Source organism: Cyprinodon tularosa, unplaced genomic scaffold (assembly GCF_016077235.1).
Source record: "Cyprinodon tularosa strain WSP-4 unplaced genomic scaffold, ASM1607723v1 ctg67, whole genome shotgun sequence".
Lineage (NCBI taxonomy): Eukaryota > Metazoa > Chordata > Actinopteri > Cyprinodontiformes > Cyprinodontidae > Cyprinodon > Cyprinodon tularosa.
Window position 1 is genome coordinate 1,985,272 of NW_024039418.1, and position 26,028 is coordinate 2,011,299.

The window sequence follows — 26,028 nt, forward strand, 5'->3', positions numbered from 1 at the left end:
ATTGAGGAGGTAAAAGAGACATTTTGCCAATGGAACAAGACAATTTACACTTAAAATAAGAAAACACAATTGCATAGTCTCATTTCAAGTGCATATTATCTAATTATCTTATTTTAAGTGTAAAATTACTCATTCCATTGCAAACTAGCTCATTTACCTACTCAAATTAAGGGTAAATACACTTAATTTAAGAAATTTTTACTTATTTCTAGATCGTTTTTGCAGTGTTCATATGATATAAATATCAGTTGCTTTTATTTGCACTCTCTCTCTCTCATCTATTGTCTCATATGTTTCACTGCCTCCTAAGCCAAAGGTGATAAAACCTCCAGACAGAAGATGAAGGCGGTTGACATTAGAACGCAGCAGATGGACACAGTTCCACACTTCAACATGCTGTGCCTTCCTCAGAGGCATCCATGTCCCATTTCTTTTTTTCTTCTTTACATTCTGCTTTTGTTCCTTATCTGATTCCTATGAGGAGCAAACGTTTGTGGGTCTCATGAATTATTTTCTTTGCTGCTACCATGTGAGGCTAATATCTTGTATACCATGGTTCCCGCACAGTCTGGTTCTAGATGTTTCTTCTGTTCTACATGGCAACCTAAGGAGGAAATGTTGACTGAGGGAGAGAATATAATATTAAAATAAAAAATATGTAGGAACGATTAATGTTCTACTCATCAGTGGCAGCTGGTGGAGTTTTCTCCGGTGGGGGCTATTTTTTTTTATTTTATTTATTCCTTTATTTAACCAGGAAAAGTCCCATTGAGATTAACAATCTCATTTTCAAGGGAGTCCTGGCCAAGACAGCAGCAAAAGATTACATTACAGTTTACAATTACATCTATCTATAATTAGAAATTCATAAAACAGTTACAAACCATAGATCTAATTTCCAAACCTTTGAGCAATCATTTAAAATGTCCGATTGGAATATTTTATGGCTATAAATTCAAAATAGACGTATACCAAAAACATATCAAACATATACTAAGTTATCACACCAGTATATTTATATGAATGCCAACAACTAAAAAACATTATAAAAATAAAACTTAATTTTATATACAGGTTTACTTTTTGTACATAAATCTTGCCCTTCTGAGGCTTTGTGAAAATAAATCTGTGTTTTTCATGGTCCGATATTGTTTCATAAACCTAAAAAAAAAGGAACCAGTTCAATAATGGAGAAGCTATTAGTCAGTTAGTTTTAATATATAAAAACTATTTATTTTCTGAGAATGTGTTTATTTAAGAGCAACTATGAAAATCTACAAACATCTAGAAAAACTACACTATATATAACCCAGATTATTTATTCTTCTTTTTGCTTTAAATCAGTCCGAGCGGTCTTTATCCATGCACTGGAAAAAATCTAAATCTAGATAAGTACATTTTTCTTAAAATAAGTTCATTTCTTCATGAATGGAGGAGATAAAAGAGACATTTTGCTGATAGAACAAGACAATTTAGATTTAAAATAAGAAAATACAGTTGCATTGTCTTATTTCAAGTGCATTTTATCTTATTATCTTGTTTTAAGAGTAAAATACTCATTCCATTGGCAAACTATCTCATTTACCTGCTAAATTTAAGGGTAAATACACTTAATTTAAGAAATTTTTACTTATTTCTAGATAATTTTTTGGAAGAAGGAGGCAGGCAGTCAAGGCAGCAGAATAAAGCATTAGCCTCACTTCATGGAATTAGCCAAGCCTTGTAGCTAAACGAGGTCCTGGAAAAAATAGAGTGTACCGTCTCCATCTGTCTTTGGACTGCTCATTAATTTTGCTGGTCAGCTGATCAGGTCCAAACCATTTCACCTCCAGCGTCTCTTAGTAATTTTGCTTCCCTCCCGCGACTCGGCGTGTAACTACAGTTCCTGTCACCTCAAGGTGCACCATAGCTGCACCCTGAGCTTTCCTATACCTTTGTATTGCAGAGGAGCTACTGCGTTTGTACAATTTTTAACGAGAGTCAATGGGCAAGCATTTTTGCGCCCAAGAGCTTAAATACGCCACCAGTACGACAAAAAATCACTGCAAAAACGATCTAGAAATAAGTAAAAATTTCTTAAATTAAGTGTATACACCCTTAATTTGAGTAGATAAATGAGATAGTTTGCCAATGGAATGAGTAATTTTACTCTTAAAATAAGATAATTAGATAATATGCACTTGAAATAAGACAAGGCAATTGTGTTTTCTTATTTTAAGTGTAAATTGTCTTGTTCCGTTGGCAAAATGTCTCTTTTACCTCCTCAATTCAAGAACAAATGCACTTATTTTCAGAGATGGGAAGTAACGAAGTACAAATACTTCGTTACTGTACTCAAGTAGATTTTTCTGATATTTTTACTTTACTTTACTACTTATTTTTATGGCGACTTTTTACTTCTACTCCTTACATTTTTACACAAATATCTGTACATTTCTCCTTACATTTTAAAAAATTGGCTCGTTACTTTAGTTTTCAATCATTTCAATGGAGTTACCGTTATTATTTTTCACGTCATCAATACCAAATTCAATCTAATTGGATGGGAATCTACGTTGCATTTGACGCACCACTACAAGATGAATCGACAGATTCGGCGGTATTAATTGGCGGCAAATCATTGCAGCTTGGTGGCGGTGGCGTTAGCATAGTAGCATGGACGACGAGATGATTGAAAATGAACATAACGGAGATCTAGTCCTATTGGTAGACATCCATTTAAAATGTAAGCAACGGAATGAAAAAAGTGGTTTCTACTTTTACTTTTATACTTTAATTAAATTTACAAGCCTGTACTTTGTTACTTTTACTTTTACGGAAAGTGAGTACTTTTGCCATCGCTGCTTATTTTAAGAAAAAATTACTTATTCTAGATTTAGATTTTTTGCAGTGATGAAATGATACTTTACTCATCATTTCATATTAAATATTTATCTTGCACATCTAAAACATATATATCAATATATTTTAAAATATTTAAATTTCATAATTAAATTTTCATTTGTTTTTGTTTTTTTTGTATTAATCCAGGTCATTGGGCTAGTGGAGCGGCACCCTAGCGCCCTCTAATGGTCGGCCGCCACTGGTATTCATCCGCTCATCACACGTAAAAACATCACATCACTTATTTAGTTTAAATTCATAAAGTTATCAAAGGTAAAGTTGCTGTCTTACAGATTTGAAAGAATGAAGTCATTCTTTTCTTACCAGCAGATTTAGACCCACTGTGGATTAAATTTATCTGGATTATTTCCAGCATTAACACCAAAACGAAGATGAGTCTCAATTCTTAATCTCATGTAATCTTTAATGAAAGCTCGCCACAAACAGCATCAAGACAGACGTGTGCGCGTCGTCTTCTCTAAAAGGTGTTTTAGTTGTTCATTTTAAACCAGACAGGTTTGTGCACAAAGATTTATAACATATCATGTTTGCTAAAGCTTTGGGGTATAAACTCTTTTTCAGTCGGTTTGACACCGTGAAGTATTTCTGTGGGTGGAGTATAGCTGGAGGCAGAAAGATTCCCCACTTTAATAACTGAAACTAACAAATTTTATTACTTTTTTCTTTTTGAAAAAAAAAACTGCTGCAGAAAACCCAATTTGATCCCAATATGTAAGGTTATTTACTTATTGGAGCCAGGATATTGATGTAAAGTTAACTTTAAAGGACGTAACTAGACGTCTACATTACACTAGTGGTGTGACACCTATACATAGATAACTGAGAAACAGAGGGTGGTCTGAATTTCTAGCTATTTGTGCCTAGGTAACAATGTTATTACTAAACTGAAGGGTGTGATCCAGGCTTGTGAAAGATAGATCTGCCCATAACAGATCAAGTTCTGGTCTTTGGCTATCTGATCATCACATCTCTAGAATGAGATGCTCTGAAAAACCTCATTGCTAAATGTTCACTTTCAGAATAAAACAGAGATGAGGATCAAAGAGCACACGATTGAATTCATTACCTACAGCACTGTCACCCTCATAGGCAGACTCCATTCATTTCATTTACATTGAAGACATGAATTGGACTTATATTAAAATAGTAAAACTCAACCAATGTTACAGTGATGGTGAAAAGCTTTATTTTTCCATGTTTCACAATAAAAATCTGATGGAAAATCATCTGCATGCAAAATGTGTGGTAAGAGTTATGAGTTATATGTATGTTACATATTACAATATGAACTCTGCAGCACAGCTGTGATCCACCCATCATAACATTATTCATTTAGTTCAAATTCATATAGTAATCAAAGCTAAAGTTGCTGTCATAATAGTAGCACAGCTGTATAAGTGCTGTGCTGAAGTTTTAACCTTTAGATGCAGGAACGCTTTCACAAGCATCGACCTCAGCAGCCATCTGCTGTGATTCGTTTGTCCTTTAACATCACAGAGCCAAGGCCACAGGTCTAACAGCTTCTTTACCTGTTATTGATGGCCTTGGTTTACCACAGAGTGCACTTAACCTATGTTAATAATAATAATTAAGGTCATAATAGGAAAAAATGTTTTACTGAGAATAATTGCGCTGATAATAGTGGTATTTTCTTAGTAATGTCAGTTTATTTTCAAACTCATAGTATTAAGTATGAACTTTTCTCAATTTTATGTGAAATGTTCGCTGAGGATACAAATCTATTTTTTTCTGGGAAAAATTTGGATGAAAAAATAAAAACGATAGAAAAAGAGTTGTAAACATGGTTTGATTATAATAAGTTGTCGTTAAATGAAGGGAAAACTAAATTTATGGTTTTCTCTGGTAATCGGGTCTATAACGATGTAAAGGTATGTATAAATGGAGTTGAAATTGAAGTTTATGAGACAAAATTTTTATGGATTATTATAGACAACAAACTTAGTTGGAAGCCTCACATAGAATATATTAGAAATAAAATTGCAAAAACTATTGGAATATTATTTAAAATAAAAGATTTAATAAATATTAAAGGCCTGCATATTATATATTCCTCTTTGGTTTTGCCTTATTTGTCTTATTGTTTAGAAGTACGGGGAAATGCAAATAAAACAATTATTGATAAGTTAGTTAAGTTGCAAAAAAAAGCTATAAGGCTTGTTAATAAGGTGGGATACTGTGAACCAACTGATAAACTCTTCATTCAAAGCAACACATTAAAATTCTAAGACATTGTTTATATAAAAATACTGGAAATAATGCATAAAGCAGTGAACAAAAGCCTTCCTTCTGGTATTCAGAAATGATTTAAGTTATGAGAGAATAAATATAATTTGCGAGGTTTGTTTATATTTGAATGTGCCAAAGAGAAGAGCCAGATAAAGTCTAGATGTGTTTCAGTTATTGGTGTGAAAATGTGGAATGAATTGAATGATGATTTAAAGTTATGTCCTTTCTTGGTGAATTTTTAAAGGGCTTTAAAATGTAAAATGATAAAATCCTACGTTATGTAGGTTTGAATATTTATATACGCAGTAAAGAACCTGGTAGGTTGTAAAGGTTGTAAGTATAAAACAGGCTTTGCTTCAGCCTATTCCTCTTTTTTTGGTATATTGTTGGTTTTGTTTTGTTTTAAAATTGTTGTTTTGTTGTTTAATGTTGGATTATTTGCTAAAAAATAAAGTGGAAGTGAAAGCCTTATTATTTGTTTAATGAAACATATATTCTAATCGGTGTATTTCAGCATTTCTGTAAGTAAACTGCGCTTCGTCTTCAGTCTGGTGCAGCAGCATTAGTTTCTAAGAGAGGAGCAATATTTACAAGGTTAGGGGTTTTTTGTTCTGTCTATTAGTAGATCATGAATCTCACATAAATTTCTGCATCTGCATGTAAAGTTTTTACAAAAAAAAAAACGCCGGCTGAAGCAGCTGAAGCAGAGTTTTTCATTGTCTTCTGAGAGATGAATCAGAAGCTGTCAATCACGTGTGCATGGTGGGATTCTTTGCCAAGGGCTCTGCTGGCTCTGCTTTAGCTATGTAGGACACACAAACCCAATCTTCCTGACAGACAAACAAATACACACAAAACACAGACACTCTTACTCTGCGCTCCAATAATACCCCTTGCCAGCCTCCCTATGTTGTGAAATGGCTTTCCTCCAGCCACGGCTATGTTTGTTATCCAGTCTACTCAAACACACACTCAGACGCTGAGCAGACGCTGAGCCAGGCTCCCTGCCTGCAACCTAACCCTGCTTGATCCTGCCTCTAAACACACACAGACACAAACCCATCCACTCCACCCTGCAGAGTGGCCGGCTGCAAGCTATCCACCTCTTGCCACCTGACAGGGTAAGCAGTCAAACCAAGCTTTGCATCAAGGTCCAATCTCCACAAAAATCCTCTTCTGCACTTTTCAATCTAATTGGATGTATCCGAATCATCTTTTCTGTCTGATTTCAGTCGTTCCTGCTGTTTTTGATGGTTTGCCTGCAATCCATTGCAGTAGTTGAACCATATTTATAACTAAAGTGCCTTATTTTTCAGCAGTATTTACTAGGCATGCACAATATTGGGATTTTGGCCGATATCCGATATGCCGATATTTTAAAACTCATGTAGCCGATAACCGATATCGATACCGATGTTAAAGCTGGACAAAAATAAGTAGTCATTGAAAAAAGCAGTTTTGTTATCCATTTCTGACACATTTCTGATAATATACTGAAATATATTTTCATATGCTGATATCAAATTGGTTTTTAAAAACGCGGTATCGATCTATTTCACTTTCAAAATCTCGTGAAATTTCATTGTTCTGTTACAAACTCTCGTGATATTTTGCAAATTCTTGTGAGATTTTGTTAGTAAAATAGATCGATACCGCGTCAATATATCAACATATAAAAATATGGCAAAATTTCGTAAATTTTCGGGGGATTTCGTAGCATAACGATGACATATAGCAATATTTCATTAGTAAAAGAGATTGATATGGTGTTTTTAAATGGCAATATATCAGCATATGAAGATATTGTGATATTTTAATGTATCAATATTTTTTCCCTCGTCTTTAGAAGTTTTTAAGTCTGTAAAAAAGAAGTTTTTGAGAAAGAAGAAGTAGTATTTAAAAATTTTTTTTTAGAATTTAGAAACTCAGAAGCTGATCAAATAATGGGGGTAAATATCGGTGGGGTGGCCTTTGTCCGATATTCAGTTTTAAGGCCGATACCGATAGGGGGCCGATTATATCGTGCATCCCTAGTATTTACACGTCAGATTCTTTACGCAGACTTGTGATCAGACAGACAAGTTGCTTTACTTGAAATATTTAAGTGGAACTCCATATAAAGCTCTGATCTCAGTAGTTTTCCACTTGATGAAGCTTTTCTCCGTTTAAAAGTCCAGTGACATCACTGCAAATCGTATGCAGCTTTCTAACTATGGCAACTGGCTTAATGAAGTACCGTGGCAGCCATAACCTAAGTGCACATCAGGATAGATCCTCACTCCAAGGCTTCAAAAACATTCACATCACTGTCCTAATGCAATTTTATACTGCTCAACATTTTTAGAAATTGCTTAACACAAAAGTACAATATAGAAATATAATGGAGGGTTTATATAACCTGTGGATTGTACCCATAAAAAAAAATATTAAAGGACCAAAACATTTTCACATATTTGTCAGTCCATATAATAAGCTTTAGAGACTTCTAAACTTTCACAGCACAGTTATCAACAAAAAGAAATCAACATAAATAAGTTTTTGAATCAGTCAGACAATTCTTAGCAGAATAACTTTTATCAGGTTGTAGGGCATATGAGCTTTAAGCTATAAACAAGATGTGCCATTATTGGCTTTTATGGGATGGAGAGAAAGGTCAATTTGATACATGTTTTTGCAGAGAGCCAGAGTGAGGAAAGCAAGTAGGATAGAAGAATAGAAATATCCTATAGTGTCCCACAGAGGAGACGTTTCTATAGAGATGGAAATTATCTTAACTGGAGCATAATTCAAAACTCTGGCTGTAGATTTTGGATTAGCTTCCAAATCTTTACATGAATATTTAAGAGGGAAAAAGGAATAAAATTTCAAAGAAATAGTGCATCCTGTAATGGTTCCATATTTGTTCTGGAAAATGATGTTGTTAATGTTCCTAACATCAAAGAAAACTGTTCTCTGGACTTTATAAATGATATCAGACAAAAGAGACAAGATGTAGTCTGAAAAAACACCCAGTTTTCTTTATATAATATGTGGCGCTGAAGCACCTCCATAAAGAGGAAGTTGTACCAGTTATCTTGTGTTTAGGTAACAATGTTCGAAAGCGGAGGTCTTCATCAGGGGGTCCGCGACCCCTAAGGGGTCAAAAGATGTTCTTTCAGTCATCGATGCACACATTCAGCGACACACAGGAGCTCTTTCAAGCTGGGCAGCATTTCATTCACAGGGTTTCCGCGGGTCATTTAAAATCATTAAAAGTCATTAAATTATTATTTTTTAAATTAAGGCCTTTAATTGGAAGTAAAATGTATACAATTTTATAATTGTGGCATTAAAATGGCTTCGGAAAAGAAGCTTGAGGTGGAGAAAAGGGTAGCGAATGAGGAAAAATGCTAATTTGAACCAAGGTGGCGGAAAAACGAGGAACTCAGGACATGGCTGCAGCCTGTCCACGGTGAAGATGACGAAGGATTTTGCCGTGTGTATGTATGTATGTATATATATATATATATATATATATATATATATATATATATATATATATATATATATATATATATATACATTAGGGATGCACGATATAATCGGCCCCCTATCGGTATCGGCCTTAAAACTGAATATCGGACATCGGACACCCCAGCAATATTTAACCCGATATTTGATCAGCTTCTGAGTTTCTAAAGTCTAAAAAAATAAAAATACTATTTCTTCTTCTTCCTAAAAAACTTCTTTTTTACAGACTTAAAAACTTCTAAAGACGAGGGAAAAAATATTGATACATTAAAATATCACAATATCTTCATATGCTGATATATTGCAATTTAAAAACACCATATCAATCTCTTTTACTAATGAAATATTGCTATATGTCATCGTTATGCTACGAAATCCCCCGAAAATTCACGAAATGTTGCCATATTTTTATATGTTGATATATTGACGCGGTATCGATCTATTTTACTAACAAAATCTCACAGGAATTTGCAAAATATCACGAGAGTTTGTAACAGAACGATGAAATTTCACGAGATTTTGAAAGTAAAATAGATCGATACCGTGTTTTTAAAAATCAATTTGATATCAGCATATGAAAATATATTTGAGTATATTATTTTTCAAAGTGTCAAAAATGGATAACAAAACTGCTATTTTCAATGACTACTTATTTTTGTCCAGCTTTAACATCGGTATCGATATCGGTTATCGGCTACATGAGTTTTAAAATATCGGCATATCGGATATCGGCCAAAATCCCAATATCGTGCATCCCTAATATATATACATAAGTCATGGGTACTTGTTGATGGCATTAAGATTATTTCTAAGAGCATTAAAAGAGCATTAAAAAGCATTAAATAAGAGTCACTCATTCATGTATAAACCCTGATTCACAACACCTGTCACATTAACCAGGAATCAGAATCAAAAATACCTCAACAATCCCAGGGCGAAATTACTTTGGTTACATGACTCCATATGTAATAAAGTGACTATAGGACCAGTTTGATAGAACATAATTTCATACAATATTAATGAGTAGAGGGTCCCTGCTCCATCTCGCCATAAGTTGGGGGCCCTTGGCCTGGAAAACGTTAAGACCCCTGATCTAGAGTGTTTTGTTCCTTGTTTCTCTTTTTTATTAGGGGCTGACAACAGGCCCTCAACAGCTAACAAGCAACACTTGTTAGCTGTTGAGGCAGTTATCAGATTGCAGTGTCCTAACCATGGCCAGTTTCAAACACATTTGGTTGAATGAGTCTTCAGCCAAAGGATCTTACCTACTTTCTTCAGTAGGCCCAGATTAAATCTGATATAAATCTACATAGAAATCAATTATTTTACTTTTTTTTTTTTTTTCAGATTGTTCTGTTGTCCACATATATGAATGTCAGACACCCTGTGTTTCCTCTGTATTGGTTGTCAGGTACTTAATTTTTGTACTAACCTGAACGAGTCAGTCTTTATGAAACTACCCGGCTCTCTCTGGAAATGGCCAATATTTCTGTCACATTGCTTTTTCTGTCACAAGGATGTGCATTTCAGGCAATTATGCTACCCTTTCACAACATCACAGCCAAGCACTAAAAAGCCGGGATGGCGGACACCGTCCAAACAAGCAGAAATGTTGAGCCATAAAAAGAAATGTCCGATGAAATGGTTTCTGTGGAGAGTTCAAAATGTCAATGGTTGCAGCCGAGCTGCCTTTAACCGAACGGAATAAACATCTTACACCATAATTGATATATTACATAATTAACTGATATACGTAATTATTATATGAAAACAATAATTAATATGTGAAAACTATTAGCAATTGAAACTGTATTGTGTATTTTACACAACTACTTTAAACATATAAAAATAAAATATATGAATAAAAAAGATAAGCTTTTCAAGATAATGTGATTTCAATAACATTTTTTATTCATTATAGTAATAAACTACAATAAATTTTATTCTATGTCTTTATTTATAAGGCTTGTGATTAGCAGCTTATACAAACCTGGAATCAAAGGGGGGAAAAAAACTACATTAGAAAAAAAAGCATGTATAAAATTAATAAAATTACTTGTGAATTTAACTTTCTAAAACTTATGTGAAATTTCACTGAGCGCAAACTGTGGCTGCAGTCAATAGCCGCTGTCATGGGGTATTTCTGCCCTAAACCTGCAAAGACGACCCATCATGTTCTCTCATAGGTCAGTCTTTGATTTTCAGGCAGCATTTCTCAAACAGCGGTGCCAGACAGCAGCAGATGCGATGCAGAACTGAGGTCCAATCATACAATCTGCATTAGGAGACTCACTGTTAGGGATGTTAAGTTTCCCCAACTTTTACTTTTAAAAAATGAAACAAAGACAGTGTAAGATTTTTCCTGACAGTGCTTTGCAAAGGGGAGATAGGCAGAGTTGAAGAATCAATCTCTGCATCTCCGCTTGGCTCAACATTTGCCAGGCTTTTTATTGAGCAGTCAACACATTACAACAGCAGGCGTTAGTTTCGATTACGCAGTCTCTTAGACATAGCATGAACTTTTAAGATAGGGAACTTGCCTGGTTTCAGTATACGCTTTACACAAGGTCTCAGGGTTATGAACTTTCACTTCTGTGCTTCTCAAATGAAAAACAGGAAAGCATTCTTGAAAAACATTTGACCATCTTATGGCCTTCATACACTATTTCCAATGATGAGAGTAACATATAGAAAAACATATGATTGAGAGCAAGATAAAACATATACACTCACCGGCCACTTAATTAGGTACCCCATGTTGGTAACGGGTTGGACCCCCTTTTGCCTTCAGAACTGCCTCAATTCTTCGTGGCATAGATTCAACAAGGTGCTGGAAGCATTCCTCAGGGAGTTTGGTCCATATTGACATGATGGCATCACACAGTTGCCGCAGATTTGTGGGCTGCACATCCATGATGCGAATCTCCCGTTCCACCACATCCCAAAGATGCTCTATTGGATTGAGATCTGGTGACTGTGGAGGCCATGTGAGTACAGTGAACTCATTGTCATGTTCAAGAAACCAGTCTGAGATGATTCCAGCTTTATGACATGGCGCATTATCCTGCTGAAAGTAGCCATCAGAAGTTGGGTACATTGTGGTCATAAAGGGATGGACATGGTCAGCAACAATACTCAGGTAGGCTGTGGCGTTGCAACGATGCTCAATTGGTACCAAGGGGCCAAAAGAGTGCAAAGAAAATATTCCCCACACCATGACACCACCACCACCAGCCTGAACTGTTGATACAAGGCAGGATGGATCCATGCTTTCATGTTGTAGACGCCAAATTCTGACCCTACCATCCGAATGTCGCAGCAGAAATCGAGACTCATCAGACCAGGCAACGTTTTTCCAATCTTCTATTGTCCAATTTCGATGAGCTTGTGCAAATTGTAGCCTCAGTTTCCTGTTCTTAGCTGAAAGTAGTGGCACCCGGTGTGGTCTTCTGCTGCTGTAGCCCATCTGCCTCAAAGTTTGACGTACTGTGCGTTCAGAGATGCTCTTCTGCCCACCTTGGTTGTAACGGAACCAGTCTGGCCATTCTCCTCTGACCTCTGGCATCAACAAGGCATTTCCGCCCACAGACGGACCATTCTCTGTAAACCCTAGAGATGGTTGTGCGTGAAAATCCCAGTAGATCAGCAGTTTCTGAAATTCTCAGACCAGCCCTTCTGGCACCAACAATCATGCCACGTTCAAAGTCACTCAAATCACCTTTCTTTCCCATACTGATGCTCGGTTTGAACTGCAGGAGATTGTCTTGACCATGTCTACATTCCTAAATGCACTGAGTTGCCGCCATGTGATTGGCTGCTTAGAAATTAAGTGTTAACGAGCAGTTGGACAGGTGTACCTAATAAAGTGGCCAGTGAGTGTAAATGAATAAAATGATAAAAACAACAGAAATCATCATAACTCCAACACTCACTACGCACCCCTTTCAGAAAGGCTATGACAGATACATTTAGTGCAGCAAACCTTTAGTTGGTTAAGCAATTGCTTCATATATGGCAGTTATTTTTACTCTTGCTGTCAGAAATCACTGCTGAGCTTGTTTATGTGATCATCCATGCCTGGACGATTGCACATATGATACAGCATCACTACATCCCTCCCTCAACCTGCAAAGCATATACATGCAAGTCAGCCACTCAGAATCTCTGGCTGGGTTATCCGGCGGACACCTATGTCTTCCCATTTTGTGTTGTTTCTGTGCAAAGAGTTAAAGCTTCAAGAACCACCGCACAGACGTTGCGTTCACATTTTTTTTATTTGTCTTTACCTTGGAATGTTGCATGTTCTATTTTTTGATAAACGAAGTTTAGTGTTTTACTAAGCTGCAATTCATAAACATTACTAAGCTGTATTTCATAATCAAATACAGACTTTGATATAAACACAGTGCATAACGAATGTATTCAATATCGGTTTTATTGATGCATAAGTAATGTGTTGCTGAACATCCACTGGTTCGCTGTATCTCCACTTACACACTGCAAAAACGATCTAGAAATAAGTAAAAATGTCTTTGAGTATATTTACCTTTAATTTGAGTAGGCTGATAAGATGATTTGCCAATGGAGTGAGTCTTTTTACTCTCAAAATAAGATAATTAGACAATATGCACTTGAAATAAGGGTTAGGTTTTGTTTTTTCTTTGTTAAATGTAAATTGTCTTGTACCATTGACAAGGTGTCCCACTTACCTCCTAAATTCAAGAACAAATGCACTTAATTTAAGAAAAAATGACTTATCTGGATTTCAATTTTTTCAAGTGCACTGTTATCAGAGTATCCGAGGAAAAGCTTCAGGTAGGAAAAGCTAAGACCTTCGAATACTGCGGTGGACTTACTTGGAGTGCATCCCGATGGTCCGAAATGAAAGCAACCTTCCTTTTTTCTCCCCAAACCAAGGCTAAGCATAGATTAAAAAAATATCCAATGTGCTCCCCCTGGTTTGCAATACGCAGTCTTTCCACATTAGTTCTGATCAGTGACTGCCTCGAGGCCTCCTCCCTCTCCTCTCCCAACCTTCCCTCTCTTTGTTTACCACATAGAGGTTGATTTATGTCGGCTGCACTTGGCAGAGTTGGGTGGCGTGGGCGAGATACATCAGCTGAAGTGGAGTGGGAGAGGAGACGACGAGGGATGAAAAGAGGGGAAAGCAAAAGGCCAAATCGGAGTGATGTAGCAGCAGAAAGCGGAGAGATAAGGACAAGCTAACAGAAGGAAACTAAATACAGAAGGCTTTGGTGGTGACGGCGAGGATTGGAGGTGGGAAGCAGGGTGCGCAGACAGAAAGTGGTGTGCAGGCCTCAGGTGCCTCTGGTTGATTTCTATCTTTTATGATGCCTCTTTACTTCAGAACACAGGGTCTCTGGCTATAGGTCCTCTTCCTCAGTAGCTTTTTTATTCGGTTATCTTCCTTGTCATCACATTTACACTGCATCATGACAAACTGAAATGGTCCCTTTTATGTAGTAAATCTGTTTAGTAAAACTTTTTTCTTCATGGTTCAGTTAGACATACAGTGGCTGGTTATCTAATGGAGCACATATTAGAGTTAAATAATGTTTAGTGCACTCAACATTTGCCTTTAACATCAAAACATGGTGGTAAAACAACAGATCAAAATGTGAGGTTTGGTTTTCAGGGATTTATGTCGGTGAAAAGCATTTCCACATGCATAGGCAAACAAGAAAGGCTAGATAAGTAGAACCATTTCGCTAAAACTGAACATTGACTCATAAATCATTGACTTCTCATGATTAGCCCCATTTACTCTCTCGAATTCATGCCGAGATCGGTCCAAGCACGCTAGTAGAGATAACTGTTGAGTGTAAATGGTACTCACAAATAAACCGGACGGTGCCAGTCACAACTTAATCGTGCTTAAATGGTACTAGTAGGACTCGGGGCGGTTCTGTTCTGGCTCGGTTTTTAGGTAACAAAGAGCGCCTGAGCGGACCGCGTCATCTCCTTAAAGTCAACCACTGGAATCATGAAATTTCAAATATTCATAAAAATACTAGCTTCCCTACCTTGCCCTACAGTTTCCAGTGATGACTCTGCTTAGCAGTGTGATGAACCTCAACATCTGTGGTTGTTTCCTGCATCTGTAAGCCCTGATTAGACTATCATTTGTTGTATCCACTTCCCAAACGCCGACTCTGTCAAGTAAATTCACCAAAGGCTGCCTTCTTCGCCTGACTCTCAGCAAACGTCCTGAATGTTATGGACGGCGCCATGTTGATTTGCTTGTTTACCTCTAGAGAGCAGTTGTACTTTAGGTTGTCACTAGGAGGCGAGGAACCGTGCTAGCGTGGTGTGTAAATAGTCGTAAGGAATCAAGCTCGGCACGGATCGGTTTCCAGAGGGTAGTTTAAATGGGGCTACCCTCTTCTGAGTTTGCTAGTGTTTGGATGTTTTCAATGAGACTTTAACCCTTTAACAAAAACTCGGTAGTTTTAGTTGGGAACTTCTTAACTTCACACTGTTGTCTTGCTAAAAAATGTACACAATTTAACAAACACTGTCAGATTTCTGAGGGATCCCTCTCCCCCGACACCTCCTCCAGCTTAGCATAGTCCATCAAGCACATCTTGGGTTGCCTGCTAGTTCTCCTCCGGATGAGACTTGCAAGAAGCTACCAAAAAAGCTGAGTCCTCTCCTTAGAGAAGCGGCTCTACTCCCAGCCTCTCCTAGATGACTGAGCTCCTCACCCTATCTCTAAGGGAGAGCCCAGCCATCCTGCAGAGAAAGCTAATTTCAGCTCTTTGTATCCAGTACCGATTTCTGTCTGTCATGATCCAAATTTCATGACTAAGGTGAATTAGGGGAGTTTTGGAACGTAGACTGACCCCAGTAAATTGAGAGCTTCAGCGTTTGCCTCAGCTTTTACCACAACAGACTGGTGCCACTTCATTATAGCAGTTCTCATTATAGCAGAGGCACACCAGTCATACCATACCACTTTACCCCTTTATTGGTTAAGCACTTTTATAATAACAAAGGTCATCAAAGTGCTGTACGTACAACTGAATACAGCATTCAAATAAAAAACTTCCGGAAATCCTGTCCATAAAGTAATGAACAGCACTGGTTAAAGAGGGCAGCCCTGCCAGAGTCCTAACTGGACCCGAAACTGGTCCAACCTAATAATGGCAATTCGGGCTAAACTCCTGCTCTGTTTGTACAGAGACTGGATGGCCCCTAGTAAAGGGCCCCTGACTCCATACTCCTGGCACAGTGAAATACCTACTTCAGGTTGACAAAACACATACGGACCGGTTGGGCAAACTCCCATGATCCTTCAGCACCCTGTAGAGAGTGTAGAGCTGGTCCACTATTAAATAGCCTGGACATAACCTACACAACTCCTCCTGATGCCAAGGTTTGACATTCAGCCAGACTCTCCTCTTGAAACCCTATAGGCCTTCCAAGGCCCCATAGGACCTATACTGTAGGCCCCAAAAGCCTATTTAACTCATCACTGCATCATCTGCTTGTCAGTTCATCTGAGATTGTCTTTTTTTTTTTTTATCAAAATGGACTATAGATAAAATTATGTTGAAAAAGGATTAAATAAGGAATGCTCGAAAGAGGTTTTTAGGTGGCTTTTAAAATGTCATTCATCATTTGTCATGTAAGCTTACAGCAGAGACCCTGGCCAGCCGCTGCCTCCTCCCACTGCTCCCTGCCCAGCTAGATAAATGGGGGGACCCCTAAATCGGACCATCATCCATGTCATGGAGTAGATGGTGGCTCTCCAAATTTTTTTTGTCTCTGGGGAATCAAGTTGACCAATGGACATTAACCCTGACACCGTTGATCGGTTTTCTACAGCAAAACAAGTTCAGCGACTCGTCCTATGAAATCCTGGCTGACCATTTTGAGCTGAAATTGGCTGCATTCCTTCAACTTACATCACAACCAGTCCCTGTTTGTTTTGCCATGACGACCTCTTCCCTGCTTTGCCAACGCCATATTCATAGGAATACTATGTAAAACCACACCTCCTGCCCTGGACAACGCAGTCGGTATCGCACCTTTAGAATTTACTTTCTGAATTAGAATTCACTTTCTAAGTTTTGTTTTTTTATAGGACCTTAATGTCTTTTTCATGCCCCTCATTTGCAGCAGTAGATATCCCTAAATTCAATTTAGTTCAGTTTAGTTTATTTATATAGCAACATATCCTAACATAGGTCATCTCAAGGTAATTTATAAGAGAATTTTGTCAGATTATGCAAACAGATTGGTTTAAAGTTTTCTAAGGAAACCCAGCTTGTTGCATCGAATCATTGACTTTGTAGGTTCCAAACAACCATATATGAAATTGAAGTCTTTTTCATGGTGGTGTTTGCAAGGGAGAACACTATGATTATGTCGGATACCTTCTTTTCTCTCAGTTACCACCAGAGCAAATAAAAGCAAATAAAACTCTAAAGCCTTTTTGGGGGAAAGTTATGCAGTTCAAATGAGACTGCATGACTCATCGTCTTGCAACAGACATCTGAAGCACCTGAAGCAGATTTTAAAATAAACTGTAATAAAACTGAAGGAGAATTTTAGCATTATCAAGAAGGATGAGACATCAGGTTGTTTTATCACCAAGCCAACGTAGGTGACTTTATTTAATTCATGATCATCAGACAGAACAGAAAAATCCTGAACTTTGTACAGGACTGGGTGCTTATATGTATGTGTGGGCATCTCCACTGATCCAAACTCTGCTTGGATCTGCGTAACACTGACAGTGAGTTAGTGTTAATTTCATAAACGAAAATATTTTCGTCAATGCATATTTTTCACCGAACGAAAACGAGACGAGACGAAAATCCCCACTAATAAACAATATCTGGGAGTAAATCAGAAATAATTTTCGTGGACTAATAAAGACGAGACGAAAATGCAGTTCAGTAAATAAAGACTGGGCTAAAATCTATGTATATTTTAGTTCACGAACAAAGACGAGACAAAAATTTTATATTATTATTTTATGTTTTTTTCAAATCCTGTCTCCTCCTCGTTAGCTCACCCACTTTCAAACTTGGAGGGGGCGGCGGACACAGAGTAGCCTCAGTCTTGCCAACTCAGCGACTTTGTCGCTATATTTATATTTACTTTTCAAACCCCTCCAGCAACTATTTTTCAAAAAAGCGACTAGCGACAAATCTGGCGATTTTTTTATGGTGTCACTGGCGGCTTTTGGAAACTCTTAAGTGAAAGCATGTATCGTTCCTACTCTTGTCCTCCAGCGGCAGCTGCTGCCGTGGGGCGCCTCCCCCATCCCAACCCCGTTCTCCCGCTCCCACAGGAGTCCCTCTCAGCGCTGCAGTCAGAGCCGCAGGATGTTTACCCTCAGCGTCCAGACTGCAAATGAAGCGCGCATGCGCCGGGATTGACGGAGCAAATTGATCACAATAATTACAATATATAAATAAAAAAATAAAATAAAAAATAAATAAATAAACATTAATGGACAGAAAAAAGTAGCTCTATATATTGTTTAGTAAAGTGAGTAAAAACACAATTATATAGTGTTTTTACTCACTTTTTGTCTTTCTGTAACTCAATATAAATATGCAAATATTGTCAGAACATCTGCCATGTCTGCATGTGTTCCTTAAAATTGTGTTTTTTATCAAAAAGATGAGAGAAAATGTTGAAATGTGAAATAATTTTAGGAAATGTTAAATATTATCTGCTGACAAAAAAGTAAAAGGTTGAAATTATGTCCTGACTAAAACTAGACTAAAATGTTGACAGTTTTTGTTGACTAAAACTAAACAAATAAAATGATGTTTCCTTGGACTAAAATAAAGACTAAAATGCTCTGACTTATAGTCGACTTATAGACTAGACTAAATAGAAATGCGATGATGTCGGCTAAATGTGATAAAAACTAACAAACGATGCTGAAACTGGACTAAAACTAAACTAAATTTAAAAATGGCTGGTAAAATTAACACTACAGTGAGTCCTTTGAAGTTTCCAGAAAGTATTCTCATTCAGAAGGAAAAGGGTAAAGGAACGGATCTTGGAACCAAACTCAGTTTGCAGCGTGACCTCTCTCTGAGGGGGAAACTGACTGAGTTATTTAGCATAAACAGTTCTCTTTCTGTGAACAGTTACTTTGCTTATATGTCTATTTAAACATATCACACAACTTCCTTTCATCAGTTTATTTCTTTTTCTTTTCAGTTTCCATTAAAAATCTCTTCTTTTCTTTTTCTTTTTTCCTGCAGCGGGCCAGTTAAGCCAATCAGCACATTTCTCCCTGCAGCTGCCCTACACTGTGCTGGGCCTTGGACGCAGCGCCAACTTCCTGGATCACCTCTTTGTTGGCATTCCCAGGCAGCCTGGAGAAACGGTGAGGACGCATATTCAGAAACATATTCGAGCACAGAGCTGTTTTACCAAGGGATGCACAAGATGGGAATGAATACAGGCTGCAAGAAAAAAAATAAAGATCTTTAAAGCTCAAAGAAACATAAGATTTAAACCCCCAGGTGCAAGTTTCACTGGAATACAACGCTTAAATTTAAACACCAAATTGAGTTATCTCTGAACAGTTTCTGTCCCTCTGAGCACTGCGTGCCATGCATGTCTCAGGCACTTAATGTCTATGTATTAAGTTTAGTCTGCAAGAGAAAAGAAAGCCTCAGGATTGTGATATTAAGAGCCAAAAAATCCGTCCAGAAAAATATCAACTGATAGAATAAATAATGAAACATTTAACATTTAAAAGTCGTATGCAGTAGTTTTATAACAGAGTTTCCGCGGGTCAAAAATCATTTTAAGAATTTTTGTTTGATTAAGGCCTTAATTGGCATTAAAATTCATTAAATGTGATTATCGTGGAATTTAAAATGCTTTATTTAAAACAAAAATCACATATATGGCAATATATTTGCACGGAACTGCTTCTGGTTGATCGTAAATCCGTATGTTCGGAATATATATATATATATATTACAGTCATGGGTACTTGTAGAAGGCATTAAAATTATTTCTAAGAGCATTTAAAAGCATTAAATTAGAGTTACTCATTCCTGTATAATACCTGTATAACTAGATTCAGTTTTATTATTACTTGCTGGATGCTGCCCTGGATGCTACCGTATTTTCCGGACTATAGAGCGCACCTCACTATAACCCGCGCCCACAAAATTTATTTTGAAAAAAGTGTAAACTTAGATGTATAAGCCACATCGAGCCATAAGCTACTGATATCTACTGAACTGTCTACCACCAAACCTGTAGAGGGAGCTCTACATATAGCCCCTGGAATAGGGATGAAGAATGCTTGCTCTAGTTAGCTCCAGTTAGCTTGTTAGCTCACAGCACTAAGAGCTTTTAACGAAAGATAAGGCTTCATCAGCTCTTTATTTTTAGCTCTACAGCAGTTGAGCTCAGTCTCTTAATTGGTTCGGCAGCTTTAATGAGTCAAATAAATGGCAAAATGTGTGAATTTGGGAGATTTGCTCTCCGTTGTGTCTGCTGCTAGCATGTTCTGGTGCTAAATGAAAATTAGCCCCTTGTTCTGTTACTTCAAACTTTGACTTCACCCTCTGGAGGTGAGGAAAAATCCAGGAAAAGCCAAACTTTCTTATAAGCCGCATGGTCTAAAGCAAAAAACTAGCGGTTTATAATCTGGAAAATATATTTCTATGTTCTATCGAGCTGATAACATTGAGCAGAAACAACTTCATGTAGCTGGGTGTTAATCCTCTGCTGTCATTTAACACTTGGTTTGGATATATATATGTTTTTTTTATTGCTGTTTATGCAGGAAAATATGATACCTAGTATCAGCTGTCACAAAATATGTTCAAACAAAACGTCTGCTAATGAGAGCAGCTCATTAGATAATGTGAGAAAGCTGCTGTTCCCACATCTTTTAAGCACTAATTACGTGTTTGTGTGTGTCAGCTGAACAGGGTTTAAATCCCAGCACCAATCAGTCTGTTTCTTTCCACTTTTCTATTCCAGTCTTTGGTTTCCTTTATAAAACGTATGACTCATTTAAAACCCACATACTCATATTTTCGCATTCATATTTACCTTTGCTTCCTCTGCTTAATGAGCAGCAGTGAAGGATTTTCACTTGTCATAAACATAAACAGTGTTCGGCCCTATCTTTTGAAGAAGCACTTTTTCTGTCTACATCCTCATTCCAAGTGTTAGGAGGTTTTACTTTAAAGATGTCAATGTGTACTTAAAAAGAAGAAAAAAGGTTAAAGGTTAAAATATAAATAGAAACTTTTTATGGGATAAATATTATTCACAGCTATAAATGAGTCGTTGTGAGACACCTTATCATTGAAGGAAAACCACAGTTTCTATTATATAGGCTATTATATATTTCTAGTATTTTCAGGAAGTGATATTAAAATGATTGAATTGCATGTATTTAAAACAGAAATTTATATTATTTTAGAAGCATTTGTCATGGTAACAATCAAATCTTCAGTTATATTTATTTTTATTATGATCTTAATATATAAAATTAAAGGGACAACTAATTGTTTTTTGTCAATAACAGTTCTTTTACTGTAAAAAATAAACAATAAATGTTTTTTTCTCAATGGGAAGCAATCATTTGTTAGCAGATATGAAGTGACTGCAATTAACATCTTTATTTAGATTAAGATTTTAGATTTGTTATTGGCACATTTCAAGTGAGATGCAAATCAATGCTGTCGTTCTCATTGTTTTGGAGTTTTTTTGGCTCGGCCAGTTTAGCTGGTTTTCCTTTTAAGTGAGAAGAACCTTCTCTAAAAGCAGAAACATGTGGTGAAGGGACAGAGCTTCATTGTTCTATGGCTCCATCCAACCATAGAAAGACTCTGACTCTTTGGCCTCTCATTAAAGGATCTTTTAACCTGTTGGAACATTTTAGCTCTTGTTTAAAAATTCAGATTACTTTGATCCTAGGAATCAGTTTCTGGTCAGAAATAACAACAGATCCACATGGATGTGTCCTTAAACCAAACCTTTGTTCAACATTTCTTGAAGCCAACGATGCATGAGTAACTCTGGAAGCGGCCCAGATGTGCTCCCCGTCATGCGACATGCTAATATTAAACTAATATGGTGAATATGGAACGGTTTTGTTGATGTAATTTATTCGTCGCCCACATACTTCCAGAAATGTCATCGCTCTTCAGCTCGGCTCTCTCCCCATCTGCGTATCCATCTCCATCTCTGTTTCCTCTCCCCGTGCGCTTGTCACTCTGAATATTAGCAACAACAGAGCTGCTTTTTCCCCTCTCCCATGCGGTCCCAAGGTCTTCGTCAAGCAGCTTATTTAAATTGCAAATGATTCAGTCCAACAAACTCTAAAGCTATAGCGAATCAAAAGCTCTCAGCCCAACCAGTCTGCTTCATCTTCCTTTTTATTTCTGCTTTTCTTTTCTATACATGTTTATATAATCTTGTGTTCCCTCCTCCTTACCCATTGCTTCAACAAAGTGACTTTAATGAATGCCTAAAGATGCAGCCTATTATGCAAAGTGGACTTTTTTTTTCCTCGACAGAGGGTCTGGAGAGTGGAGGGACTGCATGATATTTAATGAGGAGTAGCTGGCCTCCACCGTAAAGAGGACAGTTTTTGAAAATCCTACCCAGCGTTTCATATTACCACCATTTTAGCAACTATAGATCTTTTTGTCCTTGATCTGTCACTCTGATTCCTGATCTATTTTTGATCCAATCTTGTCTTTCCGTCCTGTTATCTTACCATCTCCCCTGCTGCGTTTTTCACACTTTCTCACCTGTAACAGCAGTAGCTGTTTGACTGAAGGACAGGGTCTGTGAAATGCGTTTGAATATCTTCCATCTTCTGTCCAATGGCTCCTATCGTTTACTTTCCTCTTTCTCAGTGAGTGCCTCTCCTTCTGCTCACTTATCTTCCACCCAGGGGATTCCCTTTGCTCGAAGTGGTTTACTTCACTAATCAGTTCCCTACTTGTCACTCTCACCCGCCACATCTGAATCCGTCTCCGTCGGCTCTCTCGTAGTGTGCTAGTTTCGCTGGCTTTGAACCAGAGCGTCTGTGTTTCTCTCTGAAGACTTGGGAGCAGTTTCCTCTTCCAAACAGCCTGATCAGATCTGCTCCCAGGAAGCAGCAGTAGAGTCTGACTCGGCTCCATCCCCCGTCTGCCACAGGGATTGGTTGTTGCTTTCCAAGAGCTGTCCAACAATGGCTCAGGCAGAAATGTGCTTTTTATTTGAAAAGCAATACCGTTTCTGCACACTTATTTATCAGAGCTGCATGATGTGGGTCCTCTCTGTTAATGAGGAATGGGGAATCATGATTAGAAAGCAGCAGCAGCATGTTAAAGATGTTCTAGCTCCAAGCCTTATTATGTTGGTGGGATATCAGATGAGGTTGCTGATGTTGCCTATGGGTATCACTGAATTCATTAACTACAATGGTCTGGATGCAACAAGGGTTTAATATAAAAGTAGATGAAAAGTCTAAACTCTGGTTTATACTGGTTGTTAATGATGTGGAATTTTAATTTGATAAACTCTGCCTAAATATACCGGCCTCTCAGTTATTCCCTGCCAGAATGTCTCCTCCTATACAGCTATACAAGAATCATCCCAGAGTCAAGTGTGCAGCGTCTTCCTTTCTGAGTCCCTGTGCTTGATCTGCTCTTAGGCCCCGTCCACACGAAGTCAAACCCTGGCCTAAACGCACAAATTTTTCACCAAACCAGCCTCTCATCCATATGAAGCCGGCGTTTCGGTGTCTGTAAACGATCTTTTTTTTATTAAGCCTTCAGAGTGGGAAGATTTTGAAACGCCGTTTTCGCGTTTCCATCTTTACGCTCTAACCGCATTTTTTTTCTTACACGCATGCATCATAGCGTCGCCTCTAAACACGCATGCGCGACACAGTATCACAACAACAATGGCGCCGTACTGTGTTGAATGGTTGCTGCTAATGCTACTCACCCTGCTGTCGGGCTTACAACAGAATCTTCTTCTTCTGGAATATCTCCAGGAAGAACAGAGCAATATCGACCACATAGTTCAGCACCTGAATTTGACTGAACAACGAAAATGGACCTGCAGGGCAACCATGTAGGCTATAAATATTAGTGCGCATGCCCAACATTTTGTCGCCTATATTTGCTTTGGCACCACAGCGCCACTTACAGGCCTGGCATACATTTTGCAGCGTTTTCATGCATTCGTGTGGATGATCACATTTATTTTACGTCTCCGTCTTTACGACAAACGTTCTAGAAAATATTAGCGTTTCGTGTTCGTTTTGACTTCGTGTGGACGGGGACTTAGAGCTCACATTCTGCAGTGTTTCTCCTCTAACGCCATTCTGAACCACCATTCTGTTCAGTTATATGGAAGCAAATCATTACCATATTTAAAATAAAAAAGCATTTCCAGAAATGCTTTTTCATTTTAAGAATGTGGCTGCATTGTTTGACTCATAAATGAAATAAGTAATCAATCATCCTATTTGCATTTGAATTTTCTTCAACACTGATCATCCTTTTACTTAATTAAAATTAAAAAGAAAAAGACATTAGAGATTCATTTTTCAAAATGTACCCCAGCAAATACATACCAAAATTCAATTTGAAATGTAAAATTTGAAAATGAAAAAGCATTTCCAGAAATGCTTTTTCATTTTAAGAATGTGGCTGCATTATTTGACTCATAAATGAAATTAGTAATCAGTCATCCTATTTGCACTTGAATTTTCTTCTTTAACACTGCACATTTATGCCATAATCAAGGAGAAAACACAACGGACATGGCTTTTTCGTTTACATGGTCTGTCTGCAAAGTACTGTCCACAACTCGAAAACGAAAAAGCATTCTGTGCGGCGGGGGCAGCAGAGTGACGTCAGCAGCCGCTCTAAAGTATGATTTTAAAAATCCACCTACTATTTGTATAAAATCCTGCCTGGCTGAATCCTGGGTTCTCAGAGTCACCGTTAGCAAATTATAGATTCTTTAATCATTCTCTACAGTTTTTGGTTTCATGATTTGTGGAAAATGCAAATGATACAGTAAGATTAAATATTTGTCTTAATCTGTCTGTAATCTTCTAATGAATGCAGAAGTAGGAATATATTTTTAGGCTCTTTTCAGTGAACGTAAAGCTGATTTTGATAGCTTTGGTCATCATTTAACCCTTTAAAGCCCGATCCAAGAAAAAAACTAAATTGAAAATTACTTTTTTTTTGTTTGAATTCCTTATTTGCCCTTTTAACAAAATATGTAAAAAGAAAAAACAGAAATACATTTTTGATATTAATAATTTATTACTATGCGATAAGTCAAGATTATTTTTTGTGTAGTCTTCTACTGGCTGTTATCAGGTATATCTGATTGTGTGCAATAGGATTTTGAGCAAAGTTTTTACCATTAAATTATGCAAAAGGTGTCACAAAACATTTCAGAAACAGTATGTATCAAATATGATACATTTGGCATTATAGGGTTAAATCTAAACATGGACTCTCACTTTCCTTTACAAGTTTGCACTTTGATTTCTAGCTTATAAATGGGATCTTTTTAGTATTGTTTTGTGTTATTTATGTTATAAAAGTCATTCTATGGTGAAATGAGCTTTGATAAAGGGATTTGATTCCCAGGTTGGTCCAGAAAGGGCGTCCGGCCCAATAAACACTGCTTAATTTGGCTGGAAGTATTGACTTCTCAAGATAGAAGTAGAAAATGACGACATTATTTATGATAATCTGGCTAAAATCTTCTCAGATCAAGTTCACCTGTTTCCCCATAATCTCCTTAGAAACTGACACCTCTCTTCTAAAATGAAGACATTAATTAAATGCAGATAATAATGTGTGGTCCTGATGCAAAGTCACGCAGTACTCACCAGCTTTCCAGCTGTGCCAGAGTCCATCCCTGTGTTCTCTTGTGGAAGAAAGCCTGTTTCATGGTCAAACTTATCAGATTTTATGAGGTTTTATGGCCCAGAGAGGGACAAGTCAGTCCAAGGCTGTCAACACCCACACAGAACTATCAGTACAGGCAGTTCAGAAACTCCTCTGCCACAGCGATATTTTTCCTTCACTCCACTCCTTTATTGCTGGTTTGGTTGTTTGTTTATCTTAAACACAATGAGGTAAATTGCCGGTTATCCTGAACTTTAAGCTCTATTTAACCCACATTTCTAATAAGACATGTTAGTTTTTTCAGCTTTACAATTTTCTATGTAATGATTTCTTAATCCTGGCCTCTGCCCTAATGGGTTTTTATTATTATGCTCTGTTGTCTCTCTCCTGTTCCCTTAATATTTTGTATGTGTTTTAAACCTACTCTTGTATTTACAGAACTACAGGGTCTTCATAAGGT

The 26,028-nt window shown here is 37.3% G+C and overlaps 1 protein-coding gene across 1 annotated transcript in view; it reads left to right on the plus strand.

The window, feature by feature from the left end:
• The window catches only part of itfg1 (integrin alpha FG-GAP repeat containing 1), a 282,738-nt gene that overhangs the window by 231,826 nt on the left and 24,884 nt on the right, over positions 1-26,028 (plus strand). The window contains exon 15 of the mRNA XM_038267323.1: positions 18,915-19,039. Within this exon, the coding sequence (XP_038123251.1) occupies positions 18,915-19,039 (125 nt within the window). The remainder of the gene's footprint in view (positions 1-18,914; positions 19,040-26,028) is intronic.